We start from the raw sequence: 18,587 nt of genomic DNA, 5'->3' as shown, positions 1-18,587 counted from the left end.
GCTCCGCGCGGCGTGGTTTTGCCTTACGGCTTTCCATTCATCTTACTTGAGAAGAAAATTATGACTTAGTTAATTCTTGCATGCTCGCCTCCCCCACTGCAAACACCTCTATTATTCATTTAAAAGCATTTATATTTTATTGATGCTATTTTCAGGTTACTATTCATAACGTTGTTGGGGTGATGTCACCCAGTGGCAATTTGGATGGCGGCAGACACTGAGCTCATTATCTAGCTTTATGATGAATCTGTAATCATAGTTTGCACTGTAGAGACTCGTTTCATCATCATGCTGGATGTAGTAGTAGTTGTAGTAGTAATAGTAGTCGTTTATATCAGTCGTTAACAGTTTTTCAGAAAGAATGCACATACGTAGAAGTAAATAAATAACAATAAGCTATTAAATTAAAAGGACAACAATAAAAAATATTGACCGAAAAGGTGTAGACTGACGATTTATCTTATTGTATCTCCCCTTTTTACATTCTAATAGGCGACTCTTTCACTACTAGGTTTAGTCTATAGAAAAATAAAGAATAAAAACCAAAGTTCCAGATGTTTCATACACAATAACGATCATACCTCAGTTTTATGTGTCTATATCTGCAATGAAATGGAAAACCTCCATATCTGTAAACCACATTTTATCCAAGTGAGGATTGAAAGTGGAATTAACTGTCGTGTTCAAGGAGAAATACTAAAAATTTGAACTGAAACTTGAACTAACAGTAGCTGAAAATAAAAGATTGATCGTTTCCTTTTAATGAGAAAAAGTAATGAAAAAGAGAGTTCAGAGTATCAGTTAGTTAGGTTGGTAGTTTTAATTAATTACTCAATTAAAAAACTAATTGAAATGCACAAACAGAGTTAAGCATCCAATTCAAGCAGCATGACTGCATTTGGACATTTCACACACACACGCTAGTAGAATTAATGTCTTTAAAAAATGCTGAGCAGATAGAAAAACTGCATTCAGGCTCCATTTATATGAATGCGGCTCATACATGGTCAATAGGTGCAGCTTTACAGGTCGTAGTAAATTGACTTGTTATTGAAAACCATGATGTAAGCCCAGGAAAGGCTTCCTTCCCCTCCTGGCTACAGGTATTTATAGACGCCCCTGCCGTTTGTCTTCAGGATCTCTTTGACGCCACCAGGAAGAAGTTGGCGGTGTGCATCTGGAGAACACATTTGGGCCTCGTGTGAGCGAGGTGTGTTGTGGAAGCCGGGGCAGGGGGAAAACCGAAAGACAAAAGATCCTCCGGAGAGCGTTAAAGCGTCTCGCTATCCAGAGCAGGCCTCCAGAGGAAAGCCCCGTTGAACTTCCAAACCCGGGAAACGTCAATAACCGAGACATACCTCAACACAAATCAGACTTAGTTACACGGAAACTTATAATATATGAGGCTTTGTCTGAGTTTAGTGGTTGTGGTGGAAGAAGTCAAGGGGCTTTGTATGCTAATCATACAGCTGGTTTCTTAATTAATAAGAGAGGAGAGACAAAAAAAAAAAAAAAATGATGAAATAGGAGTTATGTCATTCATCAAAGAAAATAATGCCCTAAAACCAAGTAGATCTCATTAGTCTGTTCATTTTGGATTGAAAGCTCCAGGCTGCAAAAAGAAAGTATTTCAGAGATGAGAAACAGTCTTTAAGAAATGCTGTTATGACATTTTACAGGCCCAGTGGTTATAAAAGTCACTCAGCAGATACATAATCATGTAAAACTTTCAAACAGAAACATCATCATGTGATTTTCCAGCGAGGATTTAAAGTTCCAAACGTGTTTTTGCAGGTTTTAGCTCTTTAACTACAAACCGTATACACATGCAAGTTTGGCTGACCATTTTCCTGCATGCATGTTGTACAATCTGAGATATTTAGATGTATTTTTCCAACTGTTCCTGACAGCTATTGCTCTCAATTCACTTCTGGAAAGCATGAAAACCAATTGACAGACTCATAAAGCTTGCTTGAGTTGTGTAATCCAAAACCATGTTTGCTAATGTGAATTATATGATATATCATACAGTGAACATCATTTTTCTTGGAGACAGTGTTGTCTATAATTGTATAGTGCTCATTTAGTGCTGTTTTGGCTGTGTGGTTGGAGAAACAATTGACCAAACAGAGCCTATAATACACAGGAACGTCATCTTCGTCCTTTATCTACTGAGCTACATCCATGAAAAATAGTGACAAAGAAAGGCAACAAACGTGGATTGACGCAGGTTTAAAAGTGGTTGTAAGTCCATTTACATTCTTTAACTCTCCTAAATGGACATATTTCTTTTAATAGTATGAAAAATGTTAAATGAACCACCAACACAGCTTCCATTTTAACCGAAAATGACGTCAGCAGGACAGATACAATACGTCGATTGTCACTGATGGTTTTTCCACTCTGCCAACAAGAAAACATCCAACATGAACACAATGTGAGGCTGAATAAATGCGACCTCCAAAACAGCGATTGAATCCTTTCTTCTGTGAAGACCAAAGCATTTAGTTGTTGTAATTAGTAAAGAAAACCTTGTGCATGTAGCGAAAACATTTTCTCTCTACATGCCATCCGCTGCATCGACAACAGGACACAGTACCTTCTTAAGAAAACTGTAAAACCTCAGATGAGAATTAAGTAATAGAGGCTCATTCTTTCACTATCACTGTTAAAGCAGTATCCTGTTTTGGCAGGAAGTAGCGGTGTTTTTGTTCAGTCTCATTTAGCCACACTTCTACTGAATTATGCCCCCTTCCTGCATTTTGTTCCCTTCATTAAAAAGCTCTAAGTGTGACTATTTACTGTGGCATCCATGTAGGCACTGCCAAGTGCTGAGTAATTAGAATATGGAAGAACAATTAGTCTTAGTCATTTGATAGAGGAAGTCTGGAGAATGGAGCTTAGACCGACCGATACAGAAGACATGAAACGACTGCAGCGGCGGGCCAGAGGAGTACTGTAAATGCTGAGGCTTTTCCTGTTTAAACTGGGACAAAACCATCAACTCTATTTCAGTTAAACTGCGGAAAACTGTCTGTTTTTTCACTTTAAACCTTTGAAGCTGCGCACCTGAATGTGTATCTGTGCAAAGATGTCGGTCAAGTTACAATATGCATTTATTTATATCTGCACAGATGTAACAGTGAAGGGGGAAAATCCCTTTTTAAAAGACATCTTGAAGGTAGTTTTTAAATGTGAGAGAAGCTTTTGTCTTATTTTTTTCTCCATCCAGATTTTTTAAGCTAAACTTCAGGCCCAGTTTTCCAAAAGCTAAGCTGAAGTTCAGCATTATATAATTTAAAAACACTAGTATCCAGTCAGCATCAATTATTTAATTCAAGAGAAATAATCCACCCTGGATACCAGAAAGGCTGCAACCAATGACTCCTTTTAACTGTTTAACCTCTCAGTTAGTTGAATGTTTTGTCTATAAAATGTCAAAACATCGTGACGCCCTCGTCTCCAAAACAGATATGCAGTTAAATATCACAAAGCAGCAAAGTGAGAAGCTGGTATTTGGCATTTTTACTTGAAAAGTGACACGAATCAGTGATTGAAATAGTTGGAGATTCATTTTCTGTCATTCAAATAATCGGTCCCTGCAGTTTTCCATGATTTCTTACATTATATTCTGATCTACTGAGGCAAATATCTTCAAGTCTCTGTTGATGGATGACTCCTTGTATGGTTGTTGAATGTCAAAAATGCAGCTCCAGAGAGAAATCTTTGCTCTTTGAATTTCAGAGGACTGATACAGAAACTCGGTGTTTACAATAAACTACTATTTCTCAAACTGGAGTCGGGATCAAGGTGAATCGTAGGGGGTCACGAGATGATTCAGAAGATAAGAAAGAAAAACTATTTCTCTTACAAAACGTCATATTGATTTTTTTCTGACTTTCTTGTAGTTTTTGCTTTTTTTCTCGTGAAATACTGGATATTTTTTTTATCTTTCAAGGCCTCAAAAAGCCTTCAAATCAAACAATTCAAGAGAGAAATTGCTTCATTTTAAGAGGTCGCAAAATGGTCAGAAAACACCGGTAGAAGCTTTAGAAACATTTTTGACTCTAAAATTCTCTTTTCTGTTAGAAATATCTTTACATGACACCATAATTCATCATTTTTAACCCACCTTTGGATGATGTAATGAACAACAGACATGATGTAGTAGCTTCTTTATCTCATTTCACAACAAAACCTACTTATGCAGAGTGTCTTTGTGACATATAGTATGCGTAGCGTGTTGTGGATACCATCTCATGGGAATTCAGATGAGAGCGCAGCTGGGAACGCCGGTGAACAATCCCACGAAACAGCGTTTCCCAGGGGTCTTCCTGTCAGTCACAGAGCCCACACAGACCCACGGGAAGCTATTTTCCTCCCTTTTCCTGAAAAAGCAACAGTGGGAGAAGTTAAATAATGGCCTCTGGTGCTTTCCCATGTACAGTATCGCAGTGGAAACGTCTGTTTGGTAATATAATTACACACCATATATTACAAGCATCCCACATACTGAAATGTTGAGTGTACTTTGGTATGCATTTTGGTCGTTTCCTAACTCAACAAACAAGAGATTTTGTTTAGTCTTAGTGGAATGAAAATGGGAAGTTAAATGGAGTGTCCTCACTTAATACATAGCTGTAAAAATAAATTGATTTAATGTCATGCATTATTATTATGGTTGGAAGGAAGATTATATGATAATACAAAGGACAAGATGGAGCTACAGTCTGACTTTGTGAAGTATTCTTAATTTTAGATAAGTTTCAGTATTTGTGAAACACTTAAAAAAAAAGACCACTGTAAGGCTTTCTGTTATCACCGCCGCTCTCTTTTTGATGATAACTATCTCTTCTCTTAATAATATTTCCCTATCTTTTTCTTTTCAAGCATTTTGAAGAGCCTCGTTCTTGAACGTTGCTTCTCCTGCAGTCAGATAAAATGTCTCAGCCATCTGAACAAGTCTTTTTTTTTTATCTGTTATTTAGCCCTTAGATCATAATTTCATAAGAAAACTGGAGGGGGGAGGGGGGAGTGTAGCCATGAGATGTGATAATGTCACTGTAATTTCACTTGGGAGTTACTTGTAATAATTTCTTTAAGCGAGTAAAAACATTTTGAAAGCGAGATTAAATCACTCTCTGATATGGACATTTTACAAGGTGGAATTCGGTTTATTTTAAGGATGTCTGGTGAGTGTGTCCTGGGACTTGTTTTGCTACTCTAACTCAATCAGACACAAGACAATAAGTTTAGTCAGTCTAGCCTTACAGTCAAACTGGGAAATTACCCTTGACCGCCAGACAAATGTTGTCTATTTTAAGCCGTGACAGTTAAATCGCCTTAATTTAAGAAAAAGAACAGCCGTAGTCTGTTATTAGGAAAAGAAAGAAAATATACAAGCAGATAGCAACGATAGTTTAAGATAAATTAGCATTCTGGCTAATTAGCTAGCTAAAAGTGTGTTTTTCTTTTAAATATGTTTGTTTGCTATTATCAATCAGATTAGAGGATTTATATCAGCGTCACCACTGTGTGTTCAGTACAGATGTTTAGCCAATCATAGCACAGACTGGAAGCAGGAGGAAACTGTTCACCTTTCTCCGCCAAAAGTAAAACAATACACTTCCAACAACCTCAAAACTGTCTTAACTATTCAAAACTATAAGTGATTAGCAAGGTAGCCTCTAATAAATCCAAGGCTGTTTTGTTCATGTGTGACAGTCTGCTTCTTCCGTACCTCAAATTCAATCTTTATGTTTATTTAGCTTGTTTATTGTAATGTAATTTTCATGTTATTTGGGATTATTTGGGATTAAGGTCCGTGCATGAAGTGTCATTTATTTTCAGTTGTCAACATGGTATTTCCTAACTTCATTGTCCTCAACAAGACTATTTATGTATTGTGTAAAGTACCTTTATTTGTAATACTTATGCTTCATATTGTAGTAGATACTCTCTTATCTATACTATGCTGTTTTTTTACTTCCTTTTGCTGTCATGACAGAATGAAAAGCATGAGGAACAGATAGTTTTGTAGATAATAAGAATACACTGTATACGCACATACATGCGTAATGCAGTAAGAAGAGGAAGTGAGCTTGAAAACCCTTTGAATCATTTTCAGTCCATACCTACAGTGTTTACAGATTTCACATCATATAGTGTTTTCTCTCTTTTTACTGTAAATCTTAAATCATAACGGAAGCTAAAATGGTCGAGATGATTTTAAATTTTTAGCTAAATTTGCAGCTGCTGGTGGAGCATAATGTTCCTGTAAAGGTCTTTATTGTGTGGTAGAGACGGGGGCTGCCCTTCTCTCTAGTGTCCTGCTCTGATTTTTCACTGTCTACTTATGGACAGATCATGGTATAATTAATGAGATCTGAGCCTTTTGTTTTCCCCATATGCTTCAAGTGAAACATCATCCAGCACAGTGTTTTATTTGTAGGATGATGTTTTGCCTGTTTATGTTTAAGGTTTAAGTACTAAGCAACATATTCAAACCTTAAATTGACATTTAGCTTGCAATGCTCAAGACAAAAATCTCAAAAAAGTGCTTCTTTTCATCAAAAAATTAGCTTCTTTTTGATGAAGTTAGACACTTTGACACTTTAGTTTCTGCCCTAGAACAAATGATGATCATTTGCTTGAGCAGAGTGGTCTTAAATCAGGACTAAAAGCTCAGAACTTTTGCATCCTCAGGCTTTCATTCCCGTGCTTAAGTGCTTTTTGACATTAAGTGTTGTTAGAGGGGAAAGCTCGTTCTCATTTGCTGCTTTTCGTCACATAACCTCCAAGCGACCTCACCTTTAATCCTATCTGAATCTTTCCATTGACCTGTCCTTGTATTTCCTGTGTTTCCAGGTGGATTTGGGGTTTCTCAGATTCGTCACAGCCATCGGGACGCAGGGCGCCATCTCAAAAGAGACCAAGAAGCACTACTACGTTCGCTCCTACAAAGTGGACCTGAGCTCCAACGGAGAGGACTGGGTCACCATGAAAGAGGGCTCAAAGCAGAAGGTAATGATGAGCAATTTATGCCGTAACAGCCTTTATCTCTATCTAACATCGATGAGTAATGAAGGACTCTGCGTTCTAATCAATGGGGAGGACAGTGTGGATGGCTCAATCAATGCTTTCCAAGGTTGACAGCATTTCGCAGCAACGCTAATCTGAGCCATGATGGGAATCAGTTTACTGAAACACAGAATCAACACTCATCTTCTGGAAGTTGTCCTTATAGTAACATTGGTGCAGAGAGAAACTGGCAGCTTCCAGAGTTTAATATTAGGCGGCGTATTGATAGATGTGATACAGATATGCCTTGTATCAAATAAATAATGCCAGTGTCTAAAATACTGCTTTAATAGAGCCTTTTTTGTTTACTGGAGAGCTAAATTTGGCTCCTGTGCCTCGTGTCATCTAACTCAATACTGTTTTTCTTCTGTCAAGTTGCTTAAAATAAAAGTTCAAGTCATGCGTCTTCGGTCACATGTCAAGGTCAAACACGATCTGATTCGGCTTAAATCTCAAAATACCAACAGTTTTTAGTAGTAAATTTACAGTCAGCTGATTACTACGTGTGTGATAGATAGATAATAAAGTATCAGAACTTGAAACTAATTTGTATTTTTTTCTGTTTTTTCTTATCTTCAGATCTTTCAGGGAAATCACAACCCAACAGACGAGGTTCGCTCCTTCCTCCCCAAACAGACTCTGGCTCGTTACATCCGCATCCGCCCCATGTCTTGGGAGCAAGGCATCTGTATGCGCTTTGAGATCTACGGCTGCAGAATATCAGGTGATTGTTAGGAAACACACAAACTCACACATACAGTAAATGATATGATGCTGAACTCACTCGTTTGAATTCCTAATGCATCGATTTAGGTTTTACAGTAACTCCAGCAGAACCATGGTACTGCTGGAATCCACATATTTCATCATATTTTCATTTTCACATTTTATTCTTAATCAACTGTCCCTACAGGGATCATTAAAGTTTAATGTAATCAAAATCTTATCTAATCTGACACACATACAGTATGCTGTATACATAGTAGGCATTTTCTCACACCCACACTCATTTGATTTATCATTTTTACATCCATTTCCTGACATTGTAAAGCATGTAAACACAGCAGAGGGACATGATTTACAGTCTAACTTTTGTTGTAAAAATCATATCACACACACAAAAGAATAAATGCACTTACTGCTTACTATTTTTGGCAAACAGAAGACAATTACCAAGACTTAATTTCATCATATTTTATTAAAGATATGTATTAATTCTAGATACTTTCATATATGTCCCCTAACCTGTTTATTTTAACAGTTGATGAGCATTTTAATTCATCATTACACTTCCTTTTGTTGACCTCTGAAGTCATTCAATAACAATAGTGAACTTTGTCACTAAACCGTTTTACTTTTTTACCTTTTTTTTACACTAAACCTACTTTAACAAACTGCTGATGTACTTTTAGAAATGCAAAATCAACTTATTTACACATTTGATGCACTTTTACAGACAAAAGTGTCCATTTACAGACATTACATGCACCTCCTTCAACCTAGGAGACATTTTAATGCAAAATAAATAACACCTCATGCAAAAAGCCTTTAACTCTGGAGGAAGTGAGTGACAAGTTTAACCTGCTTCTGGCGTTGGGCCAGTGTTCATTTTGGACCATGCACTCACCAGTTAATAACATTTTCTCACTTTTGCACGTCGTGAATCAAACTAACATCCTTTTGGCTGTCGGATGAGAACCTCCTGCTGCTCTCTGTTGATTTAAAATAATCACTGCTTCCAAGGGGAGCACAAACTCCCACAGAAGGACACAGTTATTCATTACAGAGGAGCAGAGGAAAATCATGCTGCCTCATTACTCATCCTCTAACATTATATAAACCTCAGTCCTTCATGTGCTACAAGCAATTCTCAGTAGGAGAGCTCCATAAAGTAGATATTAGGCTCTTACTCATAGGAGAACAGGCTGTAGAGTGCTGGACAGGTGATTCAGGAAATATAATGACTCAAAAAGGGGGGGAAGCTGTGAGTTTGGGTATGTGTTTATGCAGGCATTGCACATGAAACAGAACTATAATTCACTCCAGAACGCATAACCTTAAAATTGACCCTAAATTTAATCCCAAACCTAAGTCGTAATCCAAACATGCCATGTAAAGAAGTAAATTGTGCATGAAACAAGCTCACTTTTTGCACATTTAACCTTTTTTTCTGTCCCCTGTGAGGACATTTTGTATCCATAATCACCGAAAAACACGAACACACACACAGACAGTACCGTAGGGAATTTCCATAAAGGACAGTGAAATGCTATAAATTCACGTTGTGGAGGAATTTACATCCTCGGGAGCTGTTGTTAAGTGCCAGATATAACTCTGGAAGCATTTGTCAAATATAAATATCACACTGAGAACACAACTGTTTCAGCCCGGATATTAGATCTAGCTTGTTTTGGATAATGGATTTCACTTGGCTGGTAATGACCAGATCATTGTTTCCATGTATTATTGAGTTCTCTAAAAGTTTTCTTATTCCAAGAAAATGAAAAGCACAGCCGAAGTCTCCCAATTATACGGTAATTATCCCAGTGTACTTCCTGACACCTAAAATAGCAACATCAGAGAAAGCAGACTGGCCTCGCTGTTCAACAGATTGTATTGTAGTCTTAAGGTCACGTACCCTGCAGCAAGCTGGGAGTCTGTCAGTGTCAAATACCCACAAAACAAGACTTTGAACTTCCAACATGTTACAGGGATTCGGCTACTGGCTGCCGCATGACCTCTAACCTCTGCGGTTGAAATGTGTACATGTATGCAAATCTCAGACAGACGAAGAAATAACACAAGTTCCAAAATGGTAGTAATTGGTTGTAATAGTAGCAGAAGTGGGCATGCAGATGGAAAATAGCAGATAATTCAAATATATGACCCATGAAATAGGAGTTTAAAGGCTTATCAGATGCCTTTGTGTAAGAAATGCATTCTACATATAACTATTCTTGCCTTGCCTATTGTTTTTTTTTTTAATTTATTTATTGTTACTGTGCTTTTTGTATTTACTATTTGTTTAAGTGCCGTCTGGCCATCAGGGACATTAAAGTTCTACTCAAGTCTAATTTAAAACATTACACAGTGGTGTATAAAACTATGAGACAGCATTTTACAGCTCTGAATCATTTTTATCCATCACAACCATCATAAAGTCTGCACAATTATGCCTTTCACCTCACAAATCTTAACAGGAGTATGCACTCGCATGTATTTGTTTGGCCAACAGCCAATGCAGTGTGTCATAAGATATACTGTATACATAAGCTTTATTTAATCAGGTAATCTCATTGGGATCAAGATCTCTTTCGCAAGAGAAAGAAAAACAAGCATAGCAACATTCAGTTTTTTTTAAATCCTCTGTAATTTATTTAATTTCACTCCCCACACGGACTGTTTACCTGCAGGCAACCAAAGCATGTTCCTGTAGAAATCGCTGGAACGGAAACGGAAACCAGAACACTTCTGATCCCAAAAATCTAGTCCCTTGCCCACAGATTCTGCATTCATATGCAGATATCTGTTTATTGAGATTACCCGAAGGGTAACTAGAATTAAACAGTCCTGAGATCTGCTCTGGTGAGAGATTTATAAAAATAAAAATGATAGAATGTAAGTACTGTTTCATATAGTAATGAAATGCAAAGCACATAAACTGCATCAAGTTGTGTTAAGGTAGATGGAAATGCTTTGGGTTGTAGCAAAAGTTGAGTCAGGTTCAACTTTTTCTCAGGACTACCCAGTGTTTTTTGGCCAGAGCCTTCTGTCTGAATCATATTTTCTGTAGCCACAAGTGTTTAAGAGACATAAATTGTCTTCTGTCCGTACATGCTGACAAACGTGTGAACACCCCTGTGCATCCAGACAGCTAATGTTGTAAAAACAGAAGAACTATGTGGGTGTCTGCTGTCTTTCTGGCACAGCAGTCGAGGCAGTATTAGTAATTGTATTGGTAATAATAGCAGTAGTTATAGCAGTTCTAGTAGTTATAGTGGTATTAATGGTAGTAAACAATACAATAAGAGTCCCTCCCCAAACAAACAAACTAGTATTACCTGGAGACCTTTAATAATTTGTAATAATTGCAGAGGTCGTCTGTGATCTTAATCCTGTGCAAATCTGCCATGTCCATAATGTGTAAAATAAAAATTCCACCGCAAATTACCTACCATATTTCGCCAAACACAGAGGTCATGTGATAATATTAGTCTCATGTGAATCGGCATCTCTGTGATTTGGGTTCGTATTTTTTATTTTAGTAAAGTTTTTTGTTTTCTCTGTACACCTCCCAAAAGTTTCTTATCCACCGCTCACTCTGTCTCTCTCCCTTTTTCTCTTTCTGAACAGACTACCCTTGTTCAGGGATGCTGGGGATGGTGTCAGGTCAGATCACAGATGCTCAGATCAGCGCCTCGTCTTACGCCGATCGAGGCTGGGTGGCTGAGAACGCCCGCTTATTGACGGGGAGGTCAGGCTGGACCGGACAGCAAACCAAGCAGCCCTTCAAAAACGAGTGGCTACAGGTGGGTGGTCTGCAGCATACACATCTGCTCTGTAAATCACATCAGGTTTTGTCTTTTGAGAAAAACTCAGGAAAAAAGGCAGGAAATTTATATTTTATATGTTTTGATTATGATAGCCTCCCCTATAGTTGCGTTATTTTGTGAGAATAATGTTAGTTCTCCATCTACGTAGATAAAACACAACTCTTATTAAAGAAAAAACATCATCTACAACATCACACATTAACACACATCTTGTCCTGCACCGTAGCTTGTTGAAGGAAACAAACATTCACAGTTTTAAAAATGTGCCGCTAACATCAGTTAGCAGGCTAGATAGCTAATTAGCTGCTCAGCTGCAGCACATTAAACAGCATGTAAACATACCTGCAGATGATGTCACTTTGGTCCAGTTAGAAGCTGGTGTGATTCTTACTCTTCAATACCGCTGCTAACAACACACTATCCATGGCTCATAAGCTACAGTACAAGTTTGTTTACTTTTTCATTTGTTCGCCTGTCAATCAAACACAGACACCAACACACATCTTAAGCTGCTGAGAAGAAAAGGAGCATTTTTCCAAACTACCTTTTTTTCTTCCTTTTGAAAATAAAAACTCTTGATAATAGATGAAATAGAAACTGACATTTTTTTTTACTACAAAAAGGGATGACTAAATGTGATTTAATTTGCAGCAGGGAGTCAAATCCGATGTTAGCAAACATCCACCGTACCTTCATATCTGTTTATGGAATAATGGTTTGATTTGATTCTATAATCTCATTGGATTTCTGCTGCAAGAAACAATTTATTTAACGGCAGCAATCAAATATCATTGACTGCAGTATTGTAACATCCCATCGTCTAGACAAATTCATGCTATTAATGTTGAACTATAATACAATTATTGAATTATTCTGAATTATTGAAGTAAGTTGGCTTCTCAGTCAGTTTGTGTGTTAACCAGCTGTTCACTTTCCTGTGTTCCTTGGTAGGTGGATCTGGGCCAGGACAAGTTCGTGACTGGTGTGTTGATCCAGGGGGGGAAACACCGTGACAGGAACGTCTTCATGAAGAGGTTCAAGATGGGCCACAGTATGGATGGAGAAGACTGGACCATTGTCAAGGAGGACAACACCACCAGACCCAAGGTCGGTTGACTGAGTTACACAAGGATGCAGGACACATGACACAGTACAACTAAACACATTTAACCACATTTGCTGTCACAGGTCACTTTTTTCCTCTTTTAGACAAGACAAGGACACAGTTAAATAACATATAAACCTTACTGTGATCTGTAATTCCTGGAAGCCATCAGACAGGCGCTCGAGTAACCACAACGCTGCTCTTGGAATGAAATGTTTAGCACTCAAATTACAGACTACTATTCATATGAACTCTGTTTGGTGGGATATGACTGCTGTGTTGTGGATGCTTTTGTGTCTGAAGTACTCAACAAAACCTTGACATAAGGAAAGATAAAGCTCACTAGGAAATAAATTCATTTATCTTATCACTTCACTTGCTGATCGATTGGTTGGGTCACTCGTACACTCGTACACTTCACAGCAGATCAGAGGTCCCATTATTCTCATTAACTTCTGCACTGGTGTTGCAAAGACACATTCAGTTGTATTAATCAAACTTGTCGATAGGTTTGGGTGTTCACACCTTAATGATATCCTTATCATCCTTCCTGTTGCTATGAGAATGACCAGCAATCACCTCTCTAATAGTGTCAAGCCTACATTCTTGTTCAAATTTTATTTTTTTGCGGAAACAGGTTCTGTCTCAGTCCAACAGTAGCAGAACAAAGTTGACACCAGTACTGTTACTCATGAACCCTTAATCCACCTGGGTCTTTTGATTGATAAGCCCTGCCCACTACCAGCCAGCAAAAAAAGAGCAAATTGATTATATGAGCCTTTTATTCAACCATACACCTGTATACTATATTTTACCTTAACGGCACTGCTAAAATACTCTGATATAGTATGTAAAAATACAAGTTTTTACCTGAATCAAATTGATTGAAATTGATTTTTTCAAATAAGAATACATTATTATTGTTATTTTATAACATAAAAATTTACTTTTAGCTTTTTGTCTCCTCATATGAAACCATTTTCACTACCTTTGAATGAACAGAAGAAGAACTGTCTCGTTAACACGAGTAATAATAGCCATCACTGACTGAACCAATGAAGAAAAAAGTTCCACCTGCAGAAACTTCACCAAAAGAAAAATGTGCTGCTCACATTGTTTGATTGACAGGTGTTATTTGGGCACAACAATGAGTGCTGAGTACAAAAGATGGAGACAAGATCAAAAGTCAAGAATGTCACTGACTACCACGGGAAATACAATGAAAAACAAGAGCTGACTTTTGATCTTCTCAGCTCTGGAAATATCAGAACCCACCACTCTCGGTTTCTAACCCTACTTGACGATTTGAGTGACTTTGATTCTGATCCTCCAAAGGAAATTCATGTCATTGCTTTCAAGAATCCACTTCCTGTCTTCAGCCAGCCCCATTGGTGCGACATCCTCCTCTATGTGTTCCAGATGGCAGGGCAGAGGACGAGATTAGCCATGTGACTCCTGCTGCTTTACTGCAGATGGAGATCTAGATGCTCTTCTGTCCCTTCACTCCGCCTCTTTGCTCTGTTTCCTGTGTCTTTTTATAAAACCTCTTCAAAAGACAAGGCAGGAAGCCTCAGAGAGGCCCGGCTGGTACATACATTTACAAATGCCTGGCACATAGACCCTGTCCATACAGTATGCTCATGCTTAAACATGAGTCCATATATAGAGTGGTAGACTGGCTGCTACCTAAACATAAAAATCATCAATATGCACCAAGAAAAGGGACATTTGTGTTTCATATAACATTTCATATAATATCATATTTTATGGTAAATAATAATTGCTAAAGTGAGGGGGAAAACCTTTTAGGAATTTAAACAGTGATCATACTGTAGTTTTTTCCTAAAATGTCAATATCATTAATGAAATGTAGCTGGTTTAATTTGGAAATTAATTGAGAGAGTCCTCATAGTCACCCACTGTATAGTAGGTCTCTCAAAGTAGACATTAATTATAAACACGTATGAAGTGCAATGACACTGCAAAATGACAAACTGAACTATACTTAAACTTGTCAGCTTAAAATCCGAATGTGCGGTGATGTAAAACTGTTGAAATGAAGGATCTAAGCATAGCTCAAAAGGTTTTTACTGCCAACATCTTATTTTACAAGTAAACAACATCCCAAAGATTTTGAAGAAAGTTTTGTTGAAAGTAACTGTATACTTTGGTCCTATTGATGGGAAAAATAGGAATTTCCTTGAAAGAAAAGCTATTTAAGTCTATTTAAACCCAAGTAAATATTCATTTATTATTCAACTATTATTGGAAACTTCACTCTCCATATATGTCGAATAGTATACTGGCCTGAAGACAAATCTGTAATTTACAACAATTATGAGCTGAGAGTTAAAGACTCTCTAGTTACACTTGTAATTATTTTTGATGGATTGGAAGTGTACCAATTAAACACTGACCCAATTTTTCATATCATTAGTACTAAATTACGTAGTTCTTTCCAAGAAACTTCTTGGAAATCATTGGGAAATCATCCATAAAGACCTGTAAAATAAAACACTACCAAATGTGGACAGTGAGTAAATTCTTGGAAAACAAATCATTTTTGTACAGTTTTCAAATTTTTCGATCGGCAGACCCACAGTTGCAGTTTGATTGATGAGCATTTGTAACACTTCATGAGCTGTTAATATGAATCAAATAGTTCTGACCGCTATAATAAAGCAGTTCCCTGTCAACATTAGTGCATACAGATGGGTGACTAATTAAAGAAAAAAACCTGAATAAATGAGCGGAGAAACATAATGAATGCAGATGCTTCCACACAGGTGCGCTGCATGGTACAATCAAGCAATTAACATCCAATCATGCTCTGTGGCATGTATACAAATGCTGAACAGGCCCAGTTGATTCTGATTTTGTATCAAGATGGAAACAGGAAAAGATTTAAGTGACTCTGAAAGAGGGTTCATCGTTGGGGCAACGGATGGCGGGAGTTTCTGTCACAAATACTGCTCGACTGGCTGGTATTTCAATCGGAACAGTTGCTAAAGTGACATCTGCATTTAGATTTATGGGAAAGACATCAGTAAATAATGTCGGAAATTGCGGTCGACGGCGTGCATTTGATGACCGTGATGCTCGTACATTAGTGCGATATGTAAGGAAAAACACAAGAGCTGACTGAGAATGTCAATGCAGGACTGTGTCAGCAAGAACAGTCCATAATTACAATTACATAGAGAGGAATATTATAGTAGGGTTGCAGTGCATAAACCCCTCATTACAAAGATGAAAGGACATTTGAGAGTTCAGTGGCGCAAAAAACATAGGCACTGGTCTGCAGAGATGTGGAAAAAATTGATATGGACAGATGAGTCATCCTTCAGCATACTCTCGACAAATGGGCGAGTTTGTGTGTGGCGTACACCAAGAGAACGGTACAGGCCTGAATGCTTGACCCCTACAGTGAGGGGATCTGGGGGCTCTGTTATGCTTTGAGGGGCATTTTGCTGGCATGGTTTGTGTCCAGTTGTCCCCTTAGAGGGAAGGGTCACTGCAAATCAATACAAAGTTGTTCTGAGTCATCACCTTTATTCTGTGATGAAACATTTCTATCCTGATGGGAGTGGTCTCTTCCAGGATGACAATAGGTCAATAGGGCACGAGGGGTCACTGAATGGTTTGATGGTATGAAAATGATGTGTGGCCTTCACAGTCACCACATCTCAACCCAACTTATGGGAGATTTTGGAGATCTTGAAGCTGTTCTGGCAGTAAACGGTGGCCCAACACCTTAGTAAAACACTATGTTGGTTTTTCCTGTAATATATCACATAGATTTTGTTTATTTGGATGAAATATAGAAAAAATTGTAAATGAGCCAGAGTTCTCTTTGAAGTCTAATTCTGTCTTGTTTTTGGCCACATGTTGAAAAGCATCCTGCGCTTAGAGCAAAACAACATATCTCATAAAGTGAACATATTCAAAGGAGCATAAAAAAAACACCATCATGCAGAAGACAGTACAGCACACATGCACCAGTGAATAATGCAACAACAGAACAATTGTATCCTTCATATTATTAACATGTAGCATTTACCTGGGAGACAGCGTAGTTAATTTCAGCACCACTATCTTTCCTTGCAGGTCATTTTTTAACTAAAAAGGGAAACTAATCCTTTGCAACCCTTTTGAACAAAATGCATTTTTGTGGCACTTTTGTGTGGATTTTATGAATTTCTCAAAGAGAACTTCCAGGCTCAAACACATAATTTAGAGCTTAAAAGCTTCTACGATTATATACTACAATTATATACATGGTAAATGCTGAAGAGTTAGCATGGTGGTTAGCGTTACTCACATATAGTATTCTAAAGTGTTAACCTGCAGCCGTAGGTATCAATCTATTCCAGCAGAATGAGGATGATTTTGGAGTGGTTTTTTGCTCCGATAGAGAATCCACTATTCTTAAAAAGAGTGGAAACAAAAATTCCCTGCACTCTACATGCACACGGTCACATCATCACTGCATCTATAATGCCAGACTGCAGCTTTTGATGAATCAGACAAGAGGAAACCTCAGCAGTTCAGACAGCAGGGTTGCTTTTGGGTTTCGGTGTCCCACTACTTGGCTCCCAGTGTGACAGTAAGCATTTTCATCTGTGCTGCTTCCATGTTGGAAATATGAAAGGATTGCCTCTGGTTCTGGTTTCCTGGCTTTTGGTTTTTGTTTCCTCCTTTCATTTTGTTTCAGCTTCTTATCAAACTGACCGATGTTTGATCAGAAGCAGACTTGGATTCAAACAGTACATGTTATTGTTTGTCTTGTTCTGCACCAGATGGATGTGCTTTACCACCACAATGAGTGGTGGAGAGTTAGAACAATAGCAGGGAAGATCCAGGGGCTGATACAACTGAAACAATTTTGATGATCAAATACTCTTCTGAGTTATTTTTTAAGCAAAAAGGGTAATAATTCACTTGCTCCAGCTTCTCAGCTGTGAACATTTTCTGGTTTTCTTCATCTTCTACAACAGTAAACTTTTAGAGAAAACAAAACATGTAAAGAAGTGGACTCAAACTCTTTTTCTACACTTGCTGACATTTAATTTTAATTAAGAGAATAGTTAATAAATAATGAAAATAATGGAGTACAACTCTAGATAGAATAGTCAGATTTGTCCACTGTTCTTGCGTTACCTAATGACACTGATCTGATTTGTCCTGATAAAGCAGACTTTCCTTAAATCCTGAGAGAAGTTATCCAATTTCAAGGTCTAAGAATTCATTATGCTGTGTATAATATAGTCTACAATTACATTTAAGAAGCTTACCGATCCCTCCTCTGATAGACTTTTCCAGTTTTATGTTCATTTAATTTACAAAACTAGTCTCTCTAACCTACACTAGAAAGGTATTTGAACTTGCTTTGATTACATTTGCAGGCATCCTGTCAACTCCATTTGTCTTGTTCTCTGAGTTAAAATTAACACAAAGGATGTTTTGCTATTGCACCAGATTAGATCAGACAAGTATTTTGCAACTTAATGGCCTCTCATTAAATCTCATCCTCAAAATCCACAGACCATTCAGTTAATTGAACTTTTTATAATAGAATTATCGCTCATGTTGAGGATTTTAACTGGTGAACTCTTCCCCCTCCCCTCTTCTCTCCTCCTTTAGGTATTCATCGGGAATCAGAACCATGACACCCCGGAGCTCAGGTCCATGGGTAGGTTACTGAGCCGCTTCATCAGGATCTACCCAGAGAGAGCCACCGCCGAGGGCCTGGGCCTCCGACTAGAACTGCTGGGCTGTGAACTGGACGGTGAGTGACTGAGCTGACTTAAATGTACTTAAGGCTTAAAATGACTCAAAATTACTGCAAG

The 18,587-nt window shown here is 37.9% G+C and overlaps 1 protein-coding gene across 2 annotated transcripts in view; it reads left to right on the top strand.

Moving 5' to 3' along the window:
* The window catches only part of LOC122993658 (neuropilin-1a-like), an 87,469-nt gene that overhangs the window by 51,680 nt on the left and 17,202 nt on the right, over nucleotides 1-18,587 (top strand). For both annotated transcript variants that reach the window (XM_044368005.1, XM_044368004.1), the window contains exons 7-11: nucleotides 6,868-7,023; nucleotides 7,660-7,804; nucleotides 11,434-11,609; nucleotides 12,585-12,740; nucleotides 18,382-18,526. In XM_044368005.1, the coding sequence (XP_044223940.1) occupies nucleotides 6,868-7,023; nucleotides 7,660-7,804; nucleotides 11,434-11,609; nucleotides 12,585-12,740; nucleotides 18,382-18,526 (778 nt within the window). The remainder of the gene's footprint in view (nucleotides 1-6,867; nucleotides 7,024-7,659; nucleotides 7,805-11,433; nucleotides 11,610-12,584; nucleotides 12,741-18,381; nucleotides 18,527-18,587) is intronic.

The sequence above is a fragment of the Thunnus albacares genome, chromosome 12 (assembly GCF_914725855.1).
Source record: "Thunnus albacares chromosome 12, fThuAlb1.1, whole genome shotgun sequence".
Classification (NCBI taxonomy): domain Eukaryota; kingdom Metazoa; phylum Chordata; class Actinopteri; order Scombriformes; family Scombridae; genus Thunnus; species Thunnus albacares.
The sequence above is the reverse complement of the archived record's forward strand: the minus strand, read 5'-3'. Positions and strand labels throughout refer to the sequence as shown.